This window comes from Castor canadensis, chromosome 16 (genome assembly GCF_047511655.1).
Source record: "Castor canadensis chromosome 16, mCasCan1.hap1v2, whole genome shotgun sequence".
Classification (NCBI taxonomy): Eukaryota; Metazoa; Chordata; class Mammalia; order Rodentia; family Castoridae; genus Castor; species Castor canadensis.
Window position 1 is genome coordinate 7,454,803 of NC_133401.1, and position 24,572 is coordinate 7,479,374.

Sequence of the window (24,572 nt, forward strand, 5' to 3'; positions counted from 1 at the left end):
TTTTGAGATAGGGTCTCACGAACCATTTTCCCAGGCCAGCTTTGAACCGCAGTCTTCCTGATGTCTTTCTTCTGAGTAGCTAGGTGGATTACAGGCGTGGGCCACCTCTGTCAAACAGAATTTTGGGTTTTCAGATTAGGGATAATCAACCTGTATCAGTGTCTCACTGGTCACCCTTGTCTTTAAACACTGGTTATTTTCACACATGGCACCTTGCTATAAAAATGAAGCCTATATTTTCTGAGACTTTATAAACTCATTCAGAAGCCAGGTAGCATGACTGTAATCTCAGCACTCAGGAGGCAGAGACAGGAGGATGGTGAGTTCCAGGCCAGCCTGGGCTACATAGGGAGACCCTGTCTCAAACACAAAAAAAAAAAGAACCTCATGCATAGCTAGTTCTTCACGAATTTTATAATTGAATAAAATTTCTGCATTTTTTTGGCCTTTATAACAAATAACATCTGGTATCTTTACAGATCTCATCTCCACCCTATTGGAAATCACAGGTATTAGAATATTTCCTTCCTTCCTTCCTTCCTTTTGTCCTCCCTCCTTCCCTTTCTTCCCTCCCTTCTTTCCCTCCCTCCTTCCTTCCCTCCCTCCTTCCTTCCCTCCCTCCCTCCTTCCTTCTTTCCTTTTTTTTTTTTTTTTTTGGCAGTACTGGGGTTTGAAATCAGGGCCTCAGACTTGCTAGGGAGGCCCTCTACCACTTGACCCCCTTCACCAGCCCCCTTCCTCTTTCTTTTGTTCTTTTTTGATAGGGTCTCACTGTGTAACTCAGGCTGGCCTTGAACTCCCAATCTTCCTGCCTCTGCCTCTAGAATGCTGGGATTAGAGCATGCACCACCACACCTGACTGCCTGGAGGTTTTGATGGGCACTCTGGCCACCACCAGGATAACAGTGAAGTCAAACAGAGGGAGGAACTGAGAGATGTAGAAATCATTTCAGGCCCTGGATCTAGCTGTGCCTGAAGTCCTAAATTCTTGGTTACCTGCAAAAATAAAACACTTATTTCTGTTTAAAGGCAGTGAGGGTTGGGCTCAGTCCCTTGCTCCATGTGTGGCCCCTTTGTGCCTGTTGCAGCATGGCCACATAACTGGATGGTAGTGAGAATTCAAGGAGAAAAGATCTGTGTTAAGTTTGAGGTATGGGCCAAACTCCTGAACTCCAGGACTGAATCCTGGCAATTCAGCCTAGTGTTGTCAAGACCTTAGGAAAGGGGCCTCACAGTCATGGCTTAGTGACAGCCCAGCTAGGGAGCCCCAGGAAGAATACTGGAATAGAGCTCTTGTATGGTTGCTGACCCATAGCACCTGCTCCTTTCTCCCACCTGCACCTGTCTGGCTTCCTGCTGCTAGCACCTGTGCTTCTTTGCCTGAGGGAGGGGCCTTTATGGGAGGCGCAGGTAGGAAGTGCTGGGGAGTCCACATCTCCAGGTAGAGATGAAACTGTGTATGAATGCCACACTTCTTCACCTCCTGGGTGGAATGACTTGGAGTCTGTTCTACACAATTTCCAGCAGTCCCCAGTGGGGAGGCACCCCAGGTACCTGGAGTAGCAAGCAGCTTATTAACTCAGCTAGTGTTGGCTTTCTCATTCCCTGACTCACATACTCATCACCTACTAATCACTCCTAGGATCACCTCCCAAATCCACCACCTGTGCTTGAACTTTTGTGTCTGGGTTTGCAGTAACCCAGCCCAAAATGGGTTTATCCCATTCTGAGCTCAAGGCAAAGGGGTAGAAGCTGTAGCCTGAGTTCTGGGTGTTTACACACTCAATATCCTCACACATCCTTTTACAGTGACAGTTTATTACACACGTCCGGGCTGGGTTCTCAGATTGGGGGGAGACCATTGACATAGCTGAGCACCAGATAGGGAGTCCTGGCTAGTCGGGTGTGAGAGCAGCAGGGGCCCCCTGACAGAAGGAGGAGCAGCGTGGCACCCACCAGAAAGAAGAGGAAGAAGAGAAGGAGGAAGGTTAGGGGCCTCCTGGTGGCAGGAGCAGGGACCCTGAGAAGGAAATTCGGTGTTACACTTAAGGGTGGGCTGCTACCATGAGCGCTGTCTCCTACCCCCCAGACATATCCTCCGAGCATCTCACCCAGGGGCCGCCTCCAACGTCACGTCCTGGAGGCTGGGAGGTGCTTGCCTCTTCTCGTCCTGAGGGGAGACAGCAGCCCACAGCAGAATGATGGATGGAAGGGACACTCAGTGTGGTCCTATAGACCTACAGGGTTAGTCTCATTCCTCCTCCTCCTCCTCTTCTGGCACCATAAAACCCCACAGGGACTCGGACTATCTCCAAGCTTGGTGGATGTCTGTCTGTGTCTATATTCCACACACTCCCATCCCTTTTCTTCCTGGAAATAGTGGCTCAATTGGCTGGAGGAGGGCAGTAGCCACAGCTCCCCATTCTCAGACCTACAGGTTCAGATGAAGCTGATCCCTCCCCCCGCCCCAACTCCCCTTCCATCATGTGGCATGTGACCCAGGCCTAACCAATACGAACACTCTGATTGATTCAGGGTGTGGCCCATGACCCAAGCCAGGCAGGTGGAGTCAGCCCTGGGCCTTTGGCTCCTGCCAGCAGGTCCTGGACACTCTCTTCCTCTGGTGGGTAAGCAATGGGAAGGATGTGTGCAGTGGCTGAGGCAGCCACTTAGCTGAGACAGTCACTTAGCTGAGAAGGAAGTCAACTTGGGGAAGAAGAACCCAAGGGAGGGAAGGACTGAGCCCTGATACATTTGAGGTGTGGAATTCAGCTGTACCCCCTGGACTTTTTAGTTACAAGAGAAAAAGAAAAAGCATCCCTTTTTTTGTGTCGGTCAGTTTGAGTCAGGTTTCTGTCACTTGCCATCAAGGTCCTCAACCTTGATGAGGACCAGCTCACCTGAGGCTTCTGAAGTACAGAGTGTCTTCGGTGACTTGCTAAGTGTTTCCGGTGGCTGAGGCCCAATGTGAGCATGTCCTGTGGAGAAAGAGGGACATGCAGTTCTTGCAAGTAACACAGCTGGGGAAGGGCTGGAAGAAGGGTATCATAGGGAGGAGGTTCTAGAGGAATGGATCTCACAGGACAGAGGGACAGAGCCAAAGAAACCAAGGGAGAGACATTACTTTTTCATTCACTCAACAAATATTTAATGAGTATCTATTACTGCCAGACATGGCTGTAGGAGCTGGGGATGTAGTGAAGAAGCAAACAAGCAAAATCCTGGCCTCTGTGGAACTTATATTCCTAGTCAGTGAGGCCAGAACTTAACAAATAAATGTGTAATGTCAAGTTGTGTTCAGTGACATCAGAAAACACAGTTAGGGGGCAGGGCAGGCCTCTCTGAAAAGATGACATTTGTGGAGAGATGACATGAGGAGGTGAGCTGGATGGGTATCTGGGGGCTTCAAGATAGAAGTTGGCCTGCAGAAGTACAGGGAGTGTGGCTGTGGCACAGAAGGTGCTACAGAATGAGAGGAAATGGAGTTGAGGTTGCAGATAGAGACAGCCAGAAAGGTGGGAAACAGAGACATGGAGGAGGGAGGAAATCTTGAAGGCATCAAGAGACAGACAGAGAGAGAGAGACAAAGCTATTGAGACCTCCTCGAAAGGGAAGGATGGAGCTACAAGACACACAGAGGCGCCCTATGGGTGCTTGGTCAAATGGAATAACCTGCAATGGGGAGTGATCTCACCTCAAGGCTTTGTCCGTTGCCCTGGGGGCCCCTGTGGCCACAAAGCTCACAAGAAGTCCCTGGTGTCTGGGCTGTCTTTTGCCCTGAGGGTCCAAAACCCCCAACATCCCCCGCTGGATCCCACTCCAACTCTGCAGGAGTAGGGAGGTTAGTGGCTGCCCAGGGGCCCCAGGCCCCACCAGGTCCTGACCCATCCAAGTTCCCATCAACTTCCAAGTCCTGGTCCAATGCGTTGACCTTCTCGAACACCTGGGATAGAGGACAGAGGTCATGAGAGCTGGGGATTGGGATCTGGACTGGGGACCACCAGGGCGTGCCATACCAGGCTGTAGCTGACCAGCTGGGCCTGCAACTTCCAGAGCCGTCGGAAGATGGCGTCTCGGTGGGCTCCAAGGGCCCTCAGGATCCGCTCCAGAGATGCCCATGCCCTGGGCTCAGTCCGCTGTGCCAACCCCTCACCAAATGCAAGCAGTGCATCCACACGCTCAGCCGCCCCTCGAAGCTCTGCCTGTAGGGCCTGGGACACATGGTCAAACACCCCTCCCCCAAACACACACACCAGGGAGCCCAGAGACCCGGAACCTGCAGTTATCCTCTTCCCCATTTCCTATCCAAAAATCTGAAACATGTAATAAACCCACTTTCCCTCCCCCCACCAAGGTGCTACCTACTCCTGCCCACACTCCCACATCCTGACTTCCCACTGCCCACCTGCAGCTGGACCATACCACTCTGGGCCAGTGTCCAGGGCCCAAGGCCTGGCTCCAGGTCCTGCAGACGGAGGCCCAGTCCCAACAGGCAAAGGTGAAGGCTGTCCTGCTCAGCCTCCAGTACCTCTAGGCCAGAGATGGGGTGCTGGGGAACACACAAGGCTGAATCAGGGCCAATGAGGACCTTCTACTTGGGGACTGAGGACATCTAGTTCAAGGTCTATAGGTTTTCAAGCCTCCTGGAAACTGGATATGTGGACCCTGGGGGTCTGGACAGGGAGGGGGTAGGTGAGTTGCACCAGGGCCAGTGGTGAAATACTCTTTTCCTATTTGGTTAAAATATTACAATACTTCTATACTGATGGGTAAAGATGCATTTTCCGGAGTGTCCCTGTTCCCACAGGTCCCCAGACCTTTCTAGAATTATCACCTCGTCCCCAGGCAGAGGCCAGATTATGGGGACAGAGGGGAGGTAAGGCTGGCACAAGGAGTCTGGTCACCCCAGCTCACCTCACGGTGTTTGCTCCCAGCTGAATCCTCATGAGAAGAGGGCATTGATGTTCTTGGGGGGGTGGTGGTAGGCTCCGTGCCCCTCAGCCCACCCTGGATGTACATAGGAGGGTCCCAGGTGACCTGGGCCTGCTTTGGCCTAAAGGTAAGAGATGTTGACAGGGCCCTGAATGAGCCACTGTGCCCCATTTTTCATTCTACTCTAATTCTATTCCCAGATGATCATAGCCACAGCACCTCCTAGCCTCAAATGGCCCCTGCCCCCACCTTGGTACCAAGTTGCAAAAGCCCTAGCCCCCACCTGATTGTCTCCTCTCCAGACACAGGGCAGATGGTGCATCCAGCAAAGTCTTGCTCCCTAGGGGCTCCAGGGGGATGGTTGAGGGGCTCAAAGGGAAGTCTAGGGCCCAGAGGTGAGGACAGGGACATAGCTGGAGGCCTGGGAACAGAGGTGAGGACACCCAGTAAGCCTCTTTCCTAGTCAGTGGTGTCCCCTAGACCTCCTCAGTGGGACTCACCCAGGCCTGTGGCAGCTGAGAGGCCCACGGTTGAGCCTGGCTCCACCCCTTCCTCCAGGAACCTGGACCCAGGTAATCTGATGCCCTGCTGAGGTGACAGCAGAGCCTCTTAACTCCTTCCTCCCTGGCAGGACGGTAGATAAACTTCCCAACATCACACACCTTCTACCAAGGGAGTTGGAGATAGAAAACCCCCACCCGTCCCAAGGCCCCTGGATCCTGCCCTGACCACCAGTCACGCAACCGTGCAGGGTCATCCGTTTAGGGTCCCAAATGCAACACCGCAGGGACCAAAGCTGTTGTCCCCCCTTAAAAAAAAAAATCTAAAAGCAAGGAAAGCTAGTTTTGGTTTATTTGGAATGAGATCTCCCATGGTTCCCACAGTTACTGGGGAAAAAACCCAGGAGAGCCACTCTGCCCAAGGGTTCCAAGGTCACAGGTTCAGCAGCCCTGAGGGGGCAGGAGTCAAGCAATGAGCAATTAGAGGAGGACCTGGGGCCTGGCGGTCATTTGCCGAGCAAGAGGCCAGTGCGCAGCACGCGGGGCACACGGCGGATGGTCAGGGAGATGCGGGTGCCACGCACCAGGTGTGCCCCGGGCAGTGCTGACCGGCAGGCAGCAGCATTGGACGGCAGAGAGGTGGAGTCCAGTGCGTCCATGGGAGCAGGGGCAATACCGTGGAGAAGGCGTGTGTAGGCTGTGCCACGCAGCACCAGCAGGCTACGTGGTTCCAGCAAAAGTGAGGTTGTAGGCTGCCTTGGCGGCCGGGGCTGCAGGGGAAGGGATGGTCAGTGGGTATCCAGAGGTCAGGAGTGGATGAAAAGTCAGCAGGCTTCAGGGGTCAGAGGACAAGTGTCGGCAAATCCCCAGGGGCAAAGTAGATGCCCTTCTGAGGGTGCTACAAGTGAGGCTGGGCTCAGAGGAACTGACACATCCAGGGACATCAGGAGTTTAGGGAACACCAGCAGGAGGCCATGGAAGTACCCAGGAGTGTGTAGGGTAAAGGGGAAGCAGAGCAGTATAGGTCAGGTGTGGGGGTGTCAGTAACACACCCCCTCAGAGACAGAGGTTAGATGGTGCTGTCAGGGCATCTGGGCGTGGACTGGGGGGTGGGAGTAGAGTCACGTGAGGAGAATCTGCAGATCACATGACTGGAGTGCAGGATATCAGTGTTAGGGTACCCTGTGCCATGGGCAGAATCAGACCATCTGGGAGGGTGTTAGGGTACCCATGAGAGAACACTGGTGTACCTGAGAATATCAAATATGTGTGGAATATTGGGGAGCCCCATATGACATATAAATGGACCTTGGGTTCTTGGAACACTGAATGTGTGAGGTCAGGGTTTCTGTGTGGCATCAGGGACCCTACTGACAGATAGGGGTGTTGGGGTGTTGTGGATATCATGGTGGGTTGGGAACCCTGCGAGCAGATGAGCTGGGTATCTGGGAGGAAGTGAATGTACCCTGTGGTGGCACAGAGGAAGGTGTCTGGGTGTCAGGAATACACCAAAAGCAGGTGGGATTGGGTCATCCTGAGGATGTGGGGTGTTGGAGCACCCTGGGAGGGCTTGGAGCAGTATCTTGGGCCCCACCTGTTCTGTAGGGTCATCATCTTCTGGCTGCCGTGGTTCGTAGAAGTCCAGGACGGTGTGGGAGCCCAGGCTGATGGTGCTGACAGTTGGGTAGTACAGTGGTCCATCCTCATGGGGCTGGGAAGGGGCACCATGGCTGGGCAGGCAGGAGTCCAACCCTCCCCCACATCCTCTGGGCCAAAAGAGGGCTCCCAAGCTGGGATGGGGAGGTGAAGGGCTGGGGGGGGTTGTGGCTGCTCTGTGCAAGAGGCTGGGTACACATGGTGCCCTGCCCCATGATATTCAGAGCTCTGTGGGGGATGGTCAGGGTTAGGGTGCGTGGTTACCATGATGCCCTCCCCAGGCAGATACTGGTTCACGAGGACATGGTTAGCTGGGAGACCCCCAAAAAGGCCGAGGTCAGATACTTTGTCCACGTAGCGCTGGAGCCATGGGGGCAGCCGCTCAGGGACCATCCCCCGGGGGTGGGGGAGCCCACCTGGGGAGTGCAATGGGGTCCTCAGGACACCCAACCAAGGAGCCCTAACACTTGGAGCCACCATGAGAAATAGCTCAGCGGGAAGAAATGGATTAACCTCTGAGGGACTCCCTCCACCCTTTGGAGATTGCCACTGGTTTTCAGACTTTCCCAGACCACTGGATTCCTGATGCCTCAGAACTTCCACTGACCCCTTGAGCCCTAAGCACCCACCACCATGTCTTGCAAGTCCTGGACCTGAGTCTCCTGCCCAGCCCACATCCTAGAACCACCCATGCCTCTAGCCAGGGACACTCACCCCAGTTCTGCAGCTTCCTCCCAGAGAGCTGGGTCCACTTTGGCTTTGGGGCATTGAAAACCTAGAAGTAGGGATGGGGTTTTAGGAGCACTCTCTGTGATTCTCCACCCAGGCAACATAGGGTCCTTCACCTGGGGTGGAATCGGGTCATCTTAGTGTCTGATAGATTGTCCTCAGGAGTAGTGTTTTACCAGTACTTTGTTGTTTCCTGGGAAGGGTCCCGAAGCCTGCCTGCATCCACAAGGACTGAGAAAAGAAACTATAGCTGTGCAATGGTGATCTGAATCTACTCAGAGCTCAGGCAGGACTGGGGTCTCTAATCCCAGAGGACAGTCTACACTCTCTTGATTCTTGGGCTATCTGGGGACAGTCTGAGTTTTCAAATCCCTTTGTTCCTAAAGCTGGCATTAGGAACAAATTCTCTCTTGGAGAGAATATGCCAAGCTGGGTTATCTCGGTACAACAAGAAAAATACTTGGAAAATCCTCCACTGCCAAGATCCCAGGGGTCTAGAACGGGCTATCTCAGCCTAAGAAATCTATAGTCTGGTTGAGAATTTTATCCTCAGCATGGTTTGGGCTGGCCTGTGCTATTTCAGTCCAGACATTCTAAAATACATAATTTTTCAATTTCAAGTATCCAAAGGTCTGGAATGGGCAATTTCAGCACATAAGACTGGGTTCTGTAGCTACCTTGTCCTTGGGATAAGAGCCGTGTTCTGTAACTGAGGCACTAGACTGCAAAGAGCTATCCCAGTGCTGGCACTGAGTGTTGTTAATTCTTCTGTCCCGAAATCTTAAGAACAGAATATGGACTAGCCATCTCAACACAGGTGGTCTGGGCTCAGTAACCTTGTTCCAAAGAGTCTTTCCTTAGCACAGAAAACCATTTTACTCTGTAACACTGATTCTTGGGCTATCTCAGCACGGAAAGTTGAACACTAAATTCTTCATTTTCCATTCTGAAGGATCGGAACTGGGCTAGGATTGGGCTATCTCAATGTAGGGAGTATGAGCTCTTGAGAGTCTGAGCCTCATACAAACTACCTCCTTTCCAAGAATGTTTGGTGTCCCCTGAGATTCCTAGAAAAAGCTTTCTGACAGTATAACTGAGAGGGCAGGGGTGGGTGCTATGTGGCACCCTCCTTTTTGCCAGGATCTTCACTCCAACTCCGGGAAGCTCTCATACAGGGGCTGGAGATCACAGAGGAATACAGGAAGAGGGGGAAACAATCTAAAAGGCCATTGCGGTCACCTGTCGAAGCAAATACTCCTCCTCTTCCTTGGAGATGAAGTCGGGGACATAGTAGATTACAGGTGGTGCCTACAATGAGAGACTGAACTTGACGATGTGGCCCTTGGACCCACACAGGGGCGCTTCCATCACTGAGCACTGTCTCCCTCTGGAAAGTGGCTCAGGATAGCCTCAGACAAGCCAGGTTCTGAAGTCAAGAGAACCATTCTGAGGTGGAGGCAAGGTGAGGCAGGAGGACTTCAAGGGTAAAAATTAATTTGGTGAAAGGGGGCAGTGCCAACCCAAGAGTCAGCCTGCTTATCTCAACCCACCTCCCACGCTCAAGCCCCCCTCCCCTTCATCTTTTGCACCTCCAGTCTTAACAACCTGTTCCACCCTGAATGGTTCTAGGGCTGGGACCCTGGCATTCTGCTCTTCCATTGACACCAACTCCTTTGCTGTGCAGTCCTGTGGGGAGGAGAGGACATACTTAAGTTGCTAACCTCCCATCCTTTTCTTCTATGATCCAACCTTCCCCCTGCACCATCATGGGTCAGAGCCTCACCCCAGCCTCTAAAACCTGAGTCGTCAGCATCTCGAAAGCCTACAGTGATCCCCCAGGCTCCTTGCCCGGACACAGTGAACACCCAGCATGCTCCTCCAACCTGTCTCCGAGGTCCGCCAAACGACACTGCCCTCTCCAGCCTCTAACCCACAGGAAGCCTTTCGCAAAAGCTCCCCGTGCAGCCCCCAGGGCTGCACCCCAGGGCCCCTAAGCACCTTAATTTGAGAACCCACTTCAGACTGCAATCCTGAGCGCGGCTCTCAGCGCTCCATGGACCCTCCCCGGGCCTCAGCCCTTCCAGATCTTGTGCCCCCAACCTGAGCTTCTTCAGACATGTCCACTCAGCCTCCTTGGATCTCCCCACTCTGGACCCCTCAGACTTCCCGAGCCCAGCGCCCCTCTACTCCAACACCCTTGGACCTGAGCCTGCTTCCCTCGCTGAACCCTCTGAGTCTTTCGGAATGCCACACTGAGCCCCACCGTGCTCCTACTCTGAGCTTCCCCGGACTCCATTCTTAGTCCTCCTGGACGCCCATCTCTGCACTCAGCTACCTCCCAAACTGACCGTCCACCTTCTCCCCGCCAGGGTCCAGATTCAACAGCCTCATCCCCTTGCCAGGCACTTCCGCTCCATTTTACTGACGCAAGAGTCCCGAAGCCAATAGGAACTCGTGGAAGACACTGGAGCCTGCCTTTCAGCCAATAGGAATTCTCACCCAGTATTCGCCCGCCCCTCCGTACTCTCTTAGGGATAGGCTGGGCCTCCTGGTGTCTGAGCCATTGAAGATCCACTGGGGCGGGGTCTTCGCCTTGCACCGCCCAATCAGGACTCCAGCACAGAGCCCGTCCACACGGAGGCGTGGACCCCTGTGGAAGGCGCAGCCGCCGTGGCCGCAGGAAGGGAAGCGGGGAACTGTAAAATGGACTTCCCGCAGACTGGGCCGTGTCAAGCCCTTGCCGCAGTTAGACGAGGCTGAAGAAAGGCCCTCCTTTCCCATCCTCCCCAAAGTGGCAGGGCCGTATCTCCCCTCTCCACCCCGGTCACCTGACACAGAGAGGCCATAGAAACGTCTTTATTGAAGAGGACAGGGGTCATGCTGAGTTTGGGGACATGCAGTGAAGGGGCAGTCGTGAGCTGTCCTTGGTGGTCAGGGCCCCAGGTCCGCCCTGGACCCACGGGGCCTTTAGGTTCTCCCTCAGGCTGTTGGTCTCGCCCAAGTGCTGTGAGGTCCTTTGGGGCCAATGACTCAGATTTAGTCTCTCGGAACTGTGTCCAGAAGGTAGATTGAACGGGGACTCCAAGACGGGATTCCCTCAGGGCCTTGGGGCCCTCCACTTGTTAGGGATGGAGGCTTTGGGACTTGAGATTCCCTTGGGGGGGGAGGGCTGGGGCTCTTGGAATTTGGGGTTCTTGAGATCCACAGACTCCAGGCATTGAAGTTCTCTAGTTTGTTCCCAAACGGGAACTCCTGTTTGGGGGTCTCCTGGTGATTGGGAATAGGGCTGGAGGTGCCCTGGGAGCCTGGAATGTTTATCCTGACTCGAGCCTCCTCAATCCCAGGCACAAGGACCTCGTGATTGGGTTTTCCTGAGGGTTTGGGATTGGATTTATAAATTTGGGATTCCCTTGGGATTTGGGAATTCCATGATTGCAGGGAGGGACCTGGGAGTTAGAAACTTGGGGTCTTCTAGGGGATACAGAACTTGGGTCCCAGGGAAGTTTGGGACATGTATACTCTGGGGTTTGGGATCTCCAGAGTCTAAGAATGGGGTCTCCAAATTTTGGGGTCCCCCAAAGGGGGAAGTCATTAAAAAATAGAGAATTTTCTGGGAGTCTGGCCAGCACAGGGGCTGTGGGCCATGTGGGGTGGGCTGTTCATACAAGGCACTGGGGGTTTCTTGAGGGTTCAGAGTATAGGAAGACTTGAGGGTCCTGTAATTAGCACTTCCAGGACTATTTTGGTGCCTGTAAATTGGAGGTGACAGTGGGTTGACTGAGGTGGGTCTCTTGAAGGGTAAGAACAGGGGTATTTGTTAATGGAGGGAGTCTCTGATAGGGAGATTAGAGTCAGGGCTTTGGGGTGATCATGGGATCACGACATCTTAAGGAATAGTCACATGGTCTGTTACTCTGGAGGTGTGACCTGTGTTCATTTCAAGGAGAGTGGAGGGAGGGGATCTTTGTTAATGGCGGATTTCTGATGCACTGATGAGTGACTCAAAATGTCCTGTTGAGAGCATCATGTGGACAGGGTCACCCTCATTTGAGTGATATGGCAATCTGTTAACTGGGGGTCTGCTCTGAGGGGGTGGGGACAGGGACTAGCCTGAAGGTGCTACTCGGGGAATCTCTTTCTGGGTGACACATGGGTCTGCATTTGGGGGGTTTTACAGGGGACCTGTTAATAATGGGACCTCAGTGATAGAGGGCTGGCTAATGGGGTCTATATTCTGGATGTTACTGGGAGTCTCTATCTTGGGGTGACTAGGCGCTCCTTGTGTCAGGAGACACTAGAGGGGGCTCTGTGGGGATCCAGGGCCTCTAAGACTGCATCTCCGCCCTCAGCATCCAGGGAAACCAGCAGCAGAAGAGCAACCTGAAAGGACAACCGGGAAGTGGGTTCAGGGACAGCCGCTCCATCATCATCATCATCATCATCATCCCTCCACCTCATGTCTGGGATTCTGCCTAAGGGCAGTGCCATCTTAGGCTTGTGTGGCACTGGTGATTGTAGCTTCCTTCGCCTGCCCCTTAAAAGCTGGAGTCACCTGAAGTCAGCGTGGAGCCCAACACCCTAAAAACTGTTTCTTGGTGGCCTTAGTCATAACTTTTCTTAGCTTCTACTTCCAGCCCCAAGTAGAGCTGCAGATCCCCACATCCAGTGGCCTTGGGGACGCCTCTCCCTAGTCTCCCACTGGAGAGCGTCTGGCCATATACCTGGAAATAGAGTTCTCTGATGCGATGTCCTTTGGGGTCCGGACTGTCGTGAAGGTGCGTTTGGGCTGCGTCACTGGAGAGGAGGGCAAGGTGTCAGGTAAGGGGATGATAGAGCCGCCTGTGTCCTTGATATCCACCTAGACTCCCTGTCATTAACAGCTATCCATGTCCCTGGGACCAACCTGGATCTCCCATTCCCAATATCCATCTGAACCTCTTATCAGTAATACCCACCCTCTCCCCCAATACCTATCTACCTGTGTCCCCAGTAGCCCACTCAACACTACAGTGCCTACTCAGAACCTTGTTTTTTTGGCTGGCAGAGTGCCTCAAATGATAAGACTGCCTGCCTAGCAAGCATGAGGCCCTGAGTTCAAACTCCAGTACCAAAAAAAAAAAAAAAAAACCATCGGAGCCTTGTTTTTTGTTTGTCTTTTTTATGTAGTGCTGGGGATGGAACCCAGGACCTCACACATGCTAGGCAAGTACTCTACCACTGAGGCCACAACCCAGTCCTCAGGTCCTTGCTGTTAACTTCCTCATATCCCAAAGCCCCTTTCTTCTTTGGGACCCTGTCTCATACTTTCCTTGGTCCTGAGTCCCCAATTAACTGTCAGAAACTCTGTAGCACTGAGAACCCTTCTCTTGTCTTCAGACCCACATTCTTCCCCACTTCCCAGCCCCAAACTCACTTGTCACTTGATGCACTTTTTTGGCTCCGGTACTGTCCCCAGGGGGATCAGTGGATCCACCAATCCTAGGGAGACACAGGGAGAATTCAGAGCCACAAGAGGTCAGGGTCTGTCGGGAGCTGAGCCCCAGGGGGCTTAGAGGAAGGAGCTAGGCTGAGGGGACAACCACATGTGGTCTAGTGAGGGTGGGCCAAGGCTCTGCATGTTCCCCCTGGGCTGAGGGTCCCGGCTAGACACACCTCTGGATGCGGGATGCTGGTGCAAAGACCCCATGCCGAGGGGGGCAGGTGAAGTACCGGACACCGAACACAGAGCCATCGTGCTTGCCAGTGGGCTGGTCCAGCTCAATGCCATACCAGTAACCTGCAGCAGGGGTTGTCAGAATGTCTCAAGAGCCTTCTGCTCCAGCCCAGAGTCCACCATTTTTTTTTTTTTTTTTTTGGTACTGGGGCTTCAACTCAGGTCCTGTGCCTTAGAGCCACTCCACCAGCCCTTTTTTGTGAAGGGTTTTTTCGAGATAGGATCTCTTGGACTATTTGCCTGGGCTGGCTTCCAACCTCGATCCTTCCGATCTCTGTCTCCTGAGTAGCCAGGATTATTAGTGTAAGCCACAGGCGTCTGGCTCAGAGTCCACCATTCTTACCTGGAGCAAAGTCTGTCTTCCCATAGAAGCGCACAATCCCCTGCTTCTGGCCTGCCACGAGGACTTGGTCTCCAACTTCAGCCTTGGCCCCCTCCCTCTGCTGCAGGCTGCCCAGAGATGGGGATGATGGGGACTTCTTCTTGCCTGGGGGAAGAAGGTGAGGGGGTGGGGCCCCAGATGCCAGTTTTGGGGAACCCTACGGCATCTGGAAAGCTCCCAAGATAGAAACCCTGCTGTGGCTCCAATCAGAGGAACTTCAGTGTCTTTTCCAGAACTGAAGGGATGTGTGTGGAGTTTGAAGGGAAATAATCCTAGATGCCAGAGAACAGGGAGGGTGGCTTTAGGCCTGAGGAGAAACCGAGTCACAGAAGCTAAGCTACCCACACAATATCCCTGAGACTGACTCTTTCCACCCCTCGGGCTCTGCCCTCTGACCTTTGTGCTCCCTTCGGCCTTTGCCAGTGACACGGGAGAAGTCCATCCGGGGAGTCCGGGGTGTGGAGGTGACAGACGAAGGGGGTGCATCCACTGCCTTGGAGATCTTGGACACAGAGGCAAAGAGACCTGGGGGCAGATCCTGGGCTAGGTGTTGTCCAAGCCTCTGTCTCTGGCCGCACCCTTATCTCCCACCCCATTACCCAGACAGCGGTCTCAGAACAGCTAAGTGAACCCCCATCCCTACCCTTCCAGGCCCCAGGTGAGACTGACCCTGCTTGGGAGGACAGATGAAGTACCGGACGCCCCCAACACTGCCATCGTTCTTGCCCTCAGGTTCGTCTAGCTCCACGCCCACCCACTGGCCGCTGGCGAACTCCGTGGTCCCGCAGAACCGCAGGGTGCCAGTCTAGGGAGACAAGGGAAGATCTGGCATGGGAGGGGGCCTTGGGAGACTATGATGGACCACTGGGACACAGGATACGGGAGCCCTGGGCTCAAATTTCAGCTTGACATTACCATTTACTGGTTATACGACTCAACCTGTCCATGCCTCAGTTCCTTATCTGGGAAATGAAAACAGAGATCACATCCACCCCTATTACTGTAGAGCTGCCCTGCCAACACAGTACATAGTCACTGGTCACAGATGATAGTTTAAACGTTCACTTCCCCAGTTGTGCCAGCCAAATTTCAGGTGCTCCATAGCCTCATGTGGCTTGTGGCTACTTTACTGGACATCATGAGCCCAGGACGTTCTGCCATGGAAATTGTCTGTTGGACAGAATTGCCATGGAGCCAGGCAGCAACAAGTGTGGGCTGTTATGCTGTAACCTTGGTCAGGTCAGGGGACTTCCTGGGCTTCAGTTTCATCTAGAATGTAGGGAGAACCACCCACCCCCACAGGATGGACTCAGGGCCTCACAATTGCTAGGCAGATGCTCTACCACCTGAGCCACACCCCCAGCCCTTTTTTTTTTTTAACTTTAGTTATTTTTCAGGTAGGGTCTTACATTTTTTCTCAGGGTTGAACTTAAAACAGCAATCCTCCTACCTATGCCTTCCACATAGCTGAGACTACAGGGTTGTACCACCACACCTGGCTTACTAGTTGAATTGGGGTCTTGCTAACTTTTTGCCCAGGGTTGCCTTGAACTGTGATCATCCTAATTTCTGCCTCCCAAGTAGCTAGAATTACAGGTGTATGTCACTGTGCCCAGACATTTTTAATATGTGCAAAGACGCTTGGCTACCATGATTCCTCAGAAAGTTAGCCTCATGTGAGGCTATCTCACCTCCATGTCTCAGAACCTGAGCCTCATAATGCTAGGCAAGTGCTCTACCACTGAGCTGCACCCCTAGTTCTTAGTTCCTTGCCTATGAAATGGACTAACTGAAGCTGGGGGTGCAGCTCAGTGGTAGAGTGCTTGCCTAGCATGTATGAGGCCCTGGGTTTAATCTCCAACACCACAAAAATAAACAAGTGCTGAGTTTGGAGGGTTGATGCAGGGACTGGAACCAAGCCCAGCACACAAAGAGCACTTAGCATACACCAGGCTCTGTTCTGAAAGACTTAAACATTTTCATTAAGCCTCACACAATCCCATGAGTTGGGTACTACATTATGTCCATCTGCAGGTGGAGAAACTGAGGCCAAACGAGGTGGAGTCATTGGCCCCAGGACCCACCGCTGGTAAGCAGCAAAGGCACGTGTACCTGAGCAAGCCCCTGAGGCCTGAGCTCGTAAACACTGTGATTCGCTGCTTCTCCAAGAGAACTTGGCTTCTGACAAAGGGGTTCACAGTTTTCTGGGGTATATGGGAAGAGTGAACCCAGTCTTGCCAAACTATCTAATGAGCTTGATTAGATCATGTGTGGAAATCTTTCCAGATTAAAAAACAAAATGTGACTTGTATGGCTTTTCTCTGTACAAGAAATAAAAGCCAGGTGTGGTAGTTCATTCCTATCATACCAGCTACTCCAGAGGTAGAGCTAGGAAGATTCAAGTTAAAGACCAGTTCAGGCAAAGAGTTAGCAAGACTCCATCTCAAAGCACAAGCCAGTGTGGTGAATTTCTGTAATCCCAGCCACCCAAGAAGCTTAGACAAAAATGAGAGACCCTATCTGAAAAATAACCAAAGCAACAGCTGAATGCCAGTGGATCATGCCTGTAATCCTAGCTACTTGGGAGGCTGATAAAGAGGATTCAGGTTCAAAGTCAGCCAGAGCAAACAGTTTGAAAGACCAGCCCCCCATCTCCAAACTAACCAGAGCAAAATGGATTAGCGATGTGGCTCAAGCAGTAGAGACTCTACTTTGCAAGGGCAAAGCTATGAGTTCAAACCCCAGCTTCACCAAAAATAAATAAAGCAAGCAAAAAGGGCTGGGGTGTGGCTCAAGAGGTAGAACGCTACTTTCAAACAAACAAGCAAACCTCAGTACTGCCAAAAAAAAAAAAAAAATCCAAATTCCTTCCAGTGGCCTTCTGACTAGTTCCTTCAGACCTTTCTGCAACTCCCCCAGAACTCTCCAGTCACACTGTCTTTTCCCATCTCTGGATCTTCACAGCTGCAATTTCCTTATCCTTGCAAAGTGAGCTCCTTCCCTTCTCAGCTTGGACATCACCTCCTCACAGAAGCCTTCCCAGAACACCCCTGAGAAGACCACTCCTGCCTCCCACTGGGGACAGTTTCTAAATCCAGCCATTTAATGGTTATCTCAGCCCTTGCTGCCACCAGAAATGACCTTAGCCACAGCTGTGCTTCATTACCAGTGGAGCTGGGTTACAGCAGAGCTGGCTCTCTGTCCTTAAGGACAGACTGGACTCAGCCAGGACTCAGCAAGGAGTCTGAGGAACACCTGGGAAGTGAAAGAAAGCTGGAAGGCCTAGATGAATGAAGTCTCTCTGTCCTCCCCCACTCCTGTGATTCCTCTTCCTGGTCACTTCTCATCTTCAAGGGCATGCTCCCTATTACACCCTGGAACACTCTGGTCAAACTCCTGACTACTCTGAGAGTGGAGATGGGGCGTGACTGGTGACCTCAAGACCCTAGAGGAAGCCACAGGGGCACAGAGCTTGCTAATCATCTGCTGTGTTTCAGCCATGACTGATGTGGTCAGTCAGTGTCAGGGATGGGTCCATGTCCCCCTCAGAGCTCAGCACAGGGTGAGGCACAAAAGAAGCCCTAACCATGTGAATGACTGGGAGGTGGCAGACAAAAGGGACAGTCTGTTCTTGGCCCGTGGACCCATCTCCGAGGTGACAGAGCTGAGTCCCACCCCACCCCTGCCCAGCCCTGACCTTCTGGCCATCCAGCAGCACTCGGTCTCCCAGGCGCAGGCCCAGTGCACTGAGCATGAGATTGCCAGGGACGTTGTCATAGTTGGGTAGCGTGACCTTGGGGAGGGCGCAAGACAGTGGCACAGCCTCCTCCAGCAGTGTTCGAAGCTCCTTGGCCACCAGTGCCGCCTCTGCCTTGTCAAGGGACATGTCCATAGGATCTGGGACCACTTCGGCAGGCACCTGTCCCTTTCGATTCTACAGGCCAGTGGGAAGAGAAGGGGCAAGGGTTCAGTAGCACAGGACACACTCCCCCCGCAACCTGCCTGCCCCTCCAACCCCCCCAGTCAGGGCCAACTTGAGAATAAGGAAGCGTGGGGCATTAACGGGCAGATTACTCCTTCGACCTTGGGCTGGGATGTATCAGGGAATCGACAGTGGGACTGGGGTAGAGTCAACTGAGAATGAGGGCTACGCCTCAGGGAGGTGCCTCCAGAGACCCCAAACCTAATCCTACAATGGTACGGGATAGGACTGGCTCCTGTGCTGAGACTCAGAAATCAAACTGAGCCAATAAGGAATGAGGAGAAAGCAGGGGCTCAGGGGCACTGTCCATATCCCCTAAGAGGACAGCACTGGAGATACTGCAGAGTCATGGTACTGGGGAGGGGACCTAGTAATGGAAGGGGCAGGGACAAAGATCATATTGAGGCCTTATACACCCAGAATTCAATTCACCAAGGGCCTAACTCTTCTTTCCTGATGATCTCCAAATATTGTCTGTACATGGCTACAGGGTCAGCCAGGATCAAAAGAAAAGATATTCCTTGCTGGGTGACCCTGGGCAAATCCTTTCAGCTCTCTGCCTCAGTTTCCCTATTGTGTAACAGGACTTGGAATCAACTTTACCTGCCATGTTATGAACACTAAGTAAATATCAGCTATTATTGGTTGAATGTGCAAGTGATTTTGTGACATTTTAGGAGTTGAGAAATGCAAGTGGTCATTGTCCTCTGCAGAGGCCCGCTGGAGGTAAGTAGGTAACTGAAGGATAGAGCTTAGAGAGGGAGGAAGAGGATAATGGGGCTGGGCCCAGGGGACAGTACCCTCAGCGCTGGGTTGGCGCCATGCTCCAGCAAACATTTGGCAGCGCCCAGGCACAGGTTGGAGGCAGCAATGTGCAGGGCTGAGCCGTGGTTGAAGTCACTGCACGTGGAGTTCACCACTGGAAACAAGCCAGAGGGCTCAGGCCTCTGCCACAGAGCCCCGCCCCCAGGTAGTGCCCCGCCCCTCCCCTTAGACCACGCCCCTCCCGCCCCGCCCTGGGGTTGCAGTCCACTGACACCTGCTCCCTCTAGGTGTGGTCCCCTTTCCCCTCCCAGCAGGCCTCGGTCCTCACCCTCCATCCTGTGCGCCCCCTCTCCTTAAATCCCCCACCAGGCAGGGCTCTCCTCCTCACCTCGGGGCCTCGCACCCTTCAGCAGCACACGCACAAGGTCCGGCACGTCGAAATAGGCCGCATAATGCAGCGCGTTCATGTTGGTCCAGCGGCTGCGCAGGGTCACATCGGCGCCCAGAGCCAGCAGCTGCTGCGAGAGGCGCACGGCCGCCGCGGGGTCCCCTACACCACAGCCCGGGTCAGCCCGGAAGCCCTCCCAGAACACGCGTGGGGAAGGCCGGGCGAGGGTCTGGATGGGAGGCCCTAAGCGCCCGATTTCTGGGTGGGTTTCGGGGTGTTGGGGCTGAGGGCCTAGGTTTTGGGGTTCGGGCCCTCACCAACTCCGTGGGCCCCAGCCTTGCACGCATAATGGAGCAGAGTCATGTCGGTCAGACCATCGCGATCGTTCACATGGCAACCTCGACGCAGGATCTGGGAGTACCAGGGGACAGGTGAGGGTTACCCGACGTGTGGGGGACCACACACCCTCTGTGCTTGGTTCCCCCAGGGTTCCCACCTCATTGCCAATGACGTCTATCTTGTGTTGGACTTGGGGCACCCACTGACGAACGATGGCAAACAGCTCCGGGATGGTGGTCTGCGGGTCAAACAGAATCTCCTGGCACGCCGGGTCATTGGGATCGAAGAAGGTGAAGGCTGGGGTGGCAAGAGGTCCAAGGTCACCCCAGGCAAACCGAGCACCCGTCCATCCTGAATGGGGCACTGTCTAGGTCTGTGCCTTTAAGACCCTCCGTCTAATGCAGGGTATCAAACTAGTGGCATGCAGCCCATAATGAACCACTGGCATTTTCTGTGTGACCAGGAGGCTTCAAAATCAGTACTTGCCAGGCACTGGTGGCTCACACCTTCAATCCTAGCTATTCAGGAAGCAGGGATCAGGAGGATTGAGGTTCGAATCTAGCCGGGGAAAATAGTTCTTGAGACCCTATCTTGAAAAAAACCCTTCATAAAAAAAGGGTTGGTGGAGTGGCTCAAAGGTGTAGGCCCTGAATTCAAACTCCAGTATTGTAAAACAAAAAACAAAAAAAACAAAAAAAAACAAAAAAAACCCAAAATCAGGACTCACACAAAGGTCTGAATGCCAGTGAATGGAAAAACTGGAAGATGGGAGAATACCCCCACAGGATAGCAAACTCTATGCCTTGAAACAAGAGTGCATAGGGCACCCAGCACCTGCCACTCCGTGTGCGCAAGAATGTGCTACAGCTCCAGCCTCATTGTACTTCACAGTGGGAATATGGTTTGGCCACATTTCCAGAGGGGGAGAAATTAAACAAAAAACAAAACATGAAAAAGCTGAGGGCGTGGCTCAAGCCGTAACACACCTGCCTAGCAAATGTGAGGACCTGAGTTCAAACTCGGATACTACCAAAACAGTAATAGAAACATTAAAAAGCCAGAAGTTCTAGTTTTTAAGAAAACTCTAATTTCCCCAATATCCTGCAGGCCATATAAAATGTATAAGCAGGATGTATCCAACCTGTGGCCTGCCACAGTGGTGCTCAGATTTACTTCTACCTCCCCCTATTAGATTCTGGTAAGTGTTGCTCTGTGTGGCAAAGCAAGCACCCTACAGGGACCTGGCAGTGGCAGGAACTCAGTGTGTGCTGAGTAAATGAGTAAATGAATGATCAGATCACACACAGCCCAGAAGGTGAGTCAAGAATAAGTCAGTGTGCTCTTTTTCAAGCCTCATTCACTCACAGCCCTTCTTGGCTCACAACCATCCATTCCCTAGCTCCCATCCTGCTCAGAGTAGGGCCCAAAGTCCTTCCCACGGCATACAAGGTCTCACACAATCTGGCCACTTTGCCCTCTCTTTCAGTCCCTTCCAGCAACATTGGCCTCCTTCTGTCCTTCCAGTGTGCTGGGCAAATGCCTGTCTCTTTGCACCTGCTGTTTTCTGCCTGGAACAGTCTTCCTTCAGATCTTCACAAGGCTCCGCTGTAGGGCTTTGTTTAAATGTCACCTCTTTAGAGAGGCCTTCCCAGGTCTAAATCAGCACCCCAGCCCTTTTCATGTCAGATCATAGCACATATCACTACCTTTTTCCTTTTTGGGGGGTTTGAACTCAGGGCCTACGCCTTGAACCACTCCACCAGCCCTTTCTTGTGAATTTTTTTTTTCTTTTGAGATAGAGTCTCGTGGGCAACTATGCCTAGGCTGGCTTAGAACCTCGATGCTCTTAATCTCTGCCTCCTGAGTAGCTAGGATTATAGGGGTGAGCCACTGGCACCCAGCTCAGATCACAACTTAATGTGTGCTTGCTCCTTCCTCTCTCCTCTTCTCCCCTTTTCTTCTTCTTTTTTTTTTTTTTTAAGCACTAGAGATGGAACCCAAACCCTTGCAATCCACTGAACTACACCCCAGCCCTTCTCTTCCCTCTTTTTTCCTGTCTTTTTTTTTGGGGGGGGGAGTACTGGGGTTTGAACTCAGGGCTTCACACTTGCTAGGCAGGTGCTCTACTACTTGAGCCTCTTCACCAGCCCTTTCTGTTTGGAGTATTCTGGAGATAGGGTCTTGAGAACTATTTGCCTGGGCTGTCCTCAAACCTTGATCTTCCTGATCTCAGCTAGGATTACAGGTATGAGCCACTGGAACCCAGCTATAAAGTAGGGGATTTTTTTTTTATGGTGGTTGACATTAGATCTTCACACTTACTAGGTAGGCAATCTACCACTTGAGCTACTCCACCAGAAACTTTCTTATTTTTCTATCAGACTAAAATGTACTCATCTCTCTGATCCATTTCACAGACAGATCATCTGCCCCATCTCTCCTGCCCCATCATGGCAATGCCAAGTCTCAAGAGCCTCCCAGCTGTGGGACTCTCTGCCAGCATCTTCTGAAACCTCCTTCCTGTATCCACATTTGGCTGTGCTCCATCTTTTTCTACCCAGAAGCCAGAGGGAATTTTTAAAGCTATAAATCCAACCTGCCACTCTCTGCTTTTAGATGCCCTCCCCCTTCCACACACACAATGCTCTCTGCCTGCCACACTTAGAACAAATGCAAAGTCTTCAATGCCTTTAAGGCTTTTCCAGGTCTGGCCCATGCCAACTTCTCACCTCAACTATGATCACTCCCTAAATGCAGCTCCATGAGCTTTTCATTTCAAGCCAGATTCTGCCTCGGGGCCTTTGCACTTGCTGGTCTCTGCCTGGGACTCTCTCCAGCTCTCCTATGGCTGATTCCTCATGTTTTGAGCCTCAGCCTCAATGACACCTCATCAGAAAGACTCACCCCAACAACTTAGTCTCAAATAAGAGGGCCCCCTAGACATTATCTATTATATCTCTCTGCCTTTTATTTCTTTCATAGTACTCACTCCAATCTGAACTCATCTATTTATCTGCTCACTTTAGTCTCTCTTCCTCTCCTGAGAGCAGGGATCATGCCTGATTGCAGGATCAACTCCTGGTCTCCCAGCATAGGGCCTGTCACAGGGTATTAGCACTTGATAAATACATTAGACACTTTCACCCTTCCATTGAGATCCTTTACTCCTGGGGTATCTCTCCTGGGACCCTATTTTTCCACCCCTTCTCTTAGTTAATCTCAGCTTGCCTGCCCTCAGTCTTCCCCAGAAGTTACCTCCCAAGGGGAGCCATGTCTTTAAAAGCTCTTGGCAAGCACAGTTCTCATGTCCTGAAATTACACATTTTATGATTATACTTATTTGTGGAGTTGTCACTGAGGTCTATGAGTTCTCTCAAAGACTGAGCCTGTTTTACTCTGTGCTGGGGGCCCCCATACTAGCATAAAGCTAGGTCTAAAGTCACGTCCAAGAAATGTTTGTTGAATGACTAAATGTTGAATGATGTGTCATGAATCAAAGATTAGGATTACTCCAATTCCATTCAATATGTGAATGAAATTAATTAAAGTGGGGAGGTCAAAAGGGCCCTCAGCTGACAGTCCTTTGGACTGCCTCCAGAATCCTCCCACCATCACAACTAGCAGTCCTCAGCCCACCCGTCCGTGGCTACCCAAGGCTTCTAACCAGATACCAGGGTGGGGACACGGGTTACCGTAGTCCTTGGGGAGGGGGGCAGGTGCTGAGGGATGCACAACAGGCTTCTGGCGGCGCTCCTGGGTGGGACTAGGGACTTCGGGGACAGGCTCGTCCTCTTCCTCTTCTTCTTCCTCCTCCCTTCGGGGCGGAGGGGCCATTGGGGCAGGATCTGTCTTAGTCATGGTCCTCGGTGGCTCTCAGGGGGGCGGGTGCAGAGTTGGGGGCGGCGTGCAGGCAAATCCTGGAGGCAGGGGTCAGATAGAGCGCCCCACAGGCTCCGGGGTCCAAGTCCCCAGAAGCTCCTAGGGCCTGGGATGGCCCCCGCCCCCCCCTCCAATCTTGGGCAACCAGAGGGACCCCCGTTACCCATCAGAGGGCCTGAGGATATGAGGCTGGCGCCTGCCCCCTGCCCCAGGCCCGGCCCCCCATTCTTCTCCCCGGTCAGGTTCCCGGGGAGGCCCACGGTCTCGGCCGCCCCCTCCCGGGGTTTGTTTATCTCAGGATGCAGGATGCTTCGCCCCTCCCCTTCTCACCGGCCTCCCTCTTCGCATCTTACCTGGGGTCGGGGTGACCAGGATGGAGACCAAGGCTGAGACGGAGGAGACCGCGGGAGCAATGGGGTGTCGCTGTCGGGGGACGCGGTGGGGGAGAAGAGGGAGACAGAGAGAAGGGGACGAGGCCCAGACGCCCACGGGGGTGGGGGTGGAGAGGAGGGAGGGGCGCTGGCGGCGCATGCGCCGTGGCCACGCGCGGGGGAGGAGAAGCCTCCAGGCGGCGCGCGTGTATGGAGGCGCCAGGGGCCGGGTCGGGAAGGGATGGAAGCCGAGGACCCGGAAAGGATGTGAGCCGCACCGGGACCGGAGAGTTGGAGCAGAAACAGCGGCAAAAGAGAGGCATGGGAAGGCGGGCGCAGGTCTCCTGTCCATCCGCACCTAGGGGATCCAACCCCAGGCCTGCATGTAGGCCAGTTAGGGCAGTGGTCTGTCCACCCTCCAGGACCTCAGCCCTGACCCCTTGTCCATGATCGTCCTATAACGGGGTCCCGGAGGAGTGATTCTGTATATTTTCACCCTTACCATCATCATACAGCGCTCACCCAGCACTCACTCAGGCCCAGAGAGGTTAAGCGGCTTTCTCACTGGAGCAGACAAAGTAGGTGATGCAGAATCTGATTCATAATCAAGCTACACGTCTGTATAGTAGAGCTCTTTTTTTTCTTTCTTTTTGACGGTACCGGGGCTTGAGCCCAGGGCCTACACCTTGAGCCACTCCACCAGCCCTTTTTCGTGAAAGGATTTTTTGAGATAGGGTCTTGCAAACTGTTTGCCCAGGCTGGCTTTGAACCATGATCCTCCTGATCTCTGCCTCCTGAGTTTAGAATTACAGGCATGAGTCGCTGGTGCCCTGCCAGTGGAGTCTCTTAACCACCAGCCCACAGTAGCAGTGTCTATGGTACAGATCTGTCAATGAACTCTCAGAACCTGTGTGCCCCCAGGAAGGCCTCTTGGAG

The 24,572-nt window shown here is 53.0% G+C and overlaps 2 protein-coding genes across 4 annotated transcripts; both read right to left on the minus strand.

Annotated features, from left to right (window-relative positions):
- Positions 1-1,781: 1,781 nt before the first annotated feature.
- On the minus strand, positions 1,782-10,100 carry Alkbh6 (alkB homolog 6). 3 transcript variants are annotated; one of them, XM_074058655.1, is made up of 14 exons: positions 10,081-10,100; positions 9,423-9,503; positions 9,057-9,125; positions 7,803-7,863; positions 7,027-7,243; positions 6,017-6,202; positions 5,216-5,353; positions 4,915-5,053; positions 4,406-4,549; positions 4,017-4,211; positions 3,695-3,943; positions 2,901-2,978; positions 2,112-2,170; positions 1,782-2,020 (listed from the first exon to the last, which is right to left on the minus strand). In XM_074058655.1, the coding sequence occupies exons 2-14, from the start codon at positions 9,474-9,476 to the stop codon at positions 1,843-1,845; spliced, it is 1,767 nt and encodes a 588-aa protein (XP_073914756.1). In that variant the 5' UTR covers positions 9,477-9,503; positions 10,081-10,100; the 3' UTR covers positions 1,782-1,842. The 3 variants fall into 3 exon arrangements, with proteins under 3 accessions (XP_073914756.1, XP_020024284.2, XP_073914755.1); XM_020168695.2 differs by lacking the exons at positions 1,782-2,020; positions 2,112-2,170; positions 2,901-2,978; ... (4 more) ...; positions 5,216-5,353; positions 10,081-10,100 and adding an exon at positions 7,353-7,504 and having other exon boundaries at positions 5,767-6,202; positions 7,027-7,143; XM_074058654.1 differs by lacking the exons at positions 1,782-2,020; positions 2,112-2,170; positions 2,901-2,978; ... (4 more) ...; positions 5,216-5,353; positions 10,081-10,100 and adding an exon at positions 7,353-7,504 and having other exon boundaries at positions 6,065-6,202; positions 7,027-7,105.
- A 557-nt stretch (positions 10,101-10,657) lies between these two features.
- Clip3 (CAP-Gly domain containing linker protein 3) lies at positions 10,658-23,777 on the minus strand. Its single transcript, XM_020168157.2, has 14 exons — positions 23,619-23,777; positions 23,079-23,303; positions 19,544-19,683; positions 19,365-19,458; positions 19,048-19,209; positions 18,695-18,813; positions 17,610-17,846; positions 14,582-14,717; positions 14,309-14,437; positions 13,874-14,017; positions 13,470-13,593; positions 13,231-13,295; positions 12,539-12,611; positions 10,658-12,197 (listed from the first exon to the last, which is right to left on the minus strand). Exons 2-14 carry the CDS (start codon positions 23,242-23,244, stop codon positions 12,143-12,145), a joined length of 1,644 nt encoding a protein of 547 aa, XP_020023746.1. The 5' UTR covers positions 23,245-23,303; positions 23,619-23,777; the 3' UTR covers positions 10,658-12,142.
- Positions 23,778-24,572: the final 795 nt, after the last annotated feature.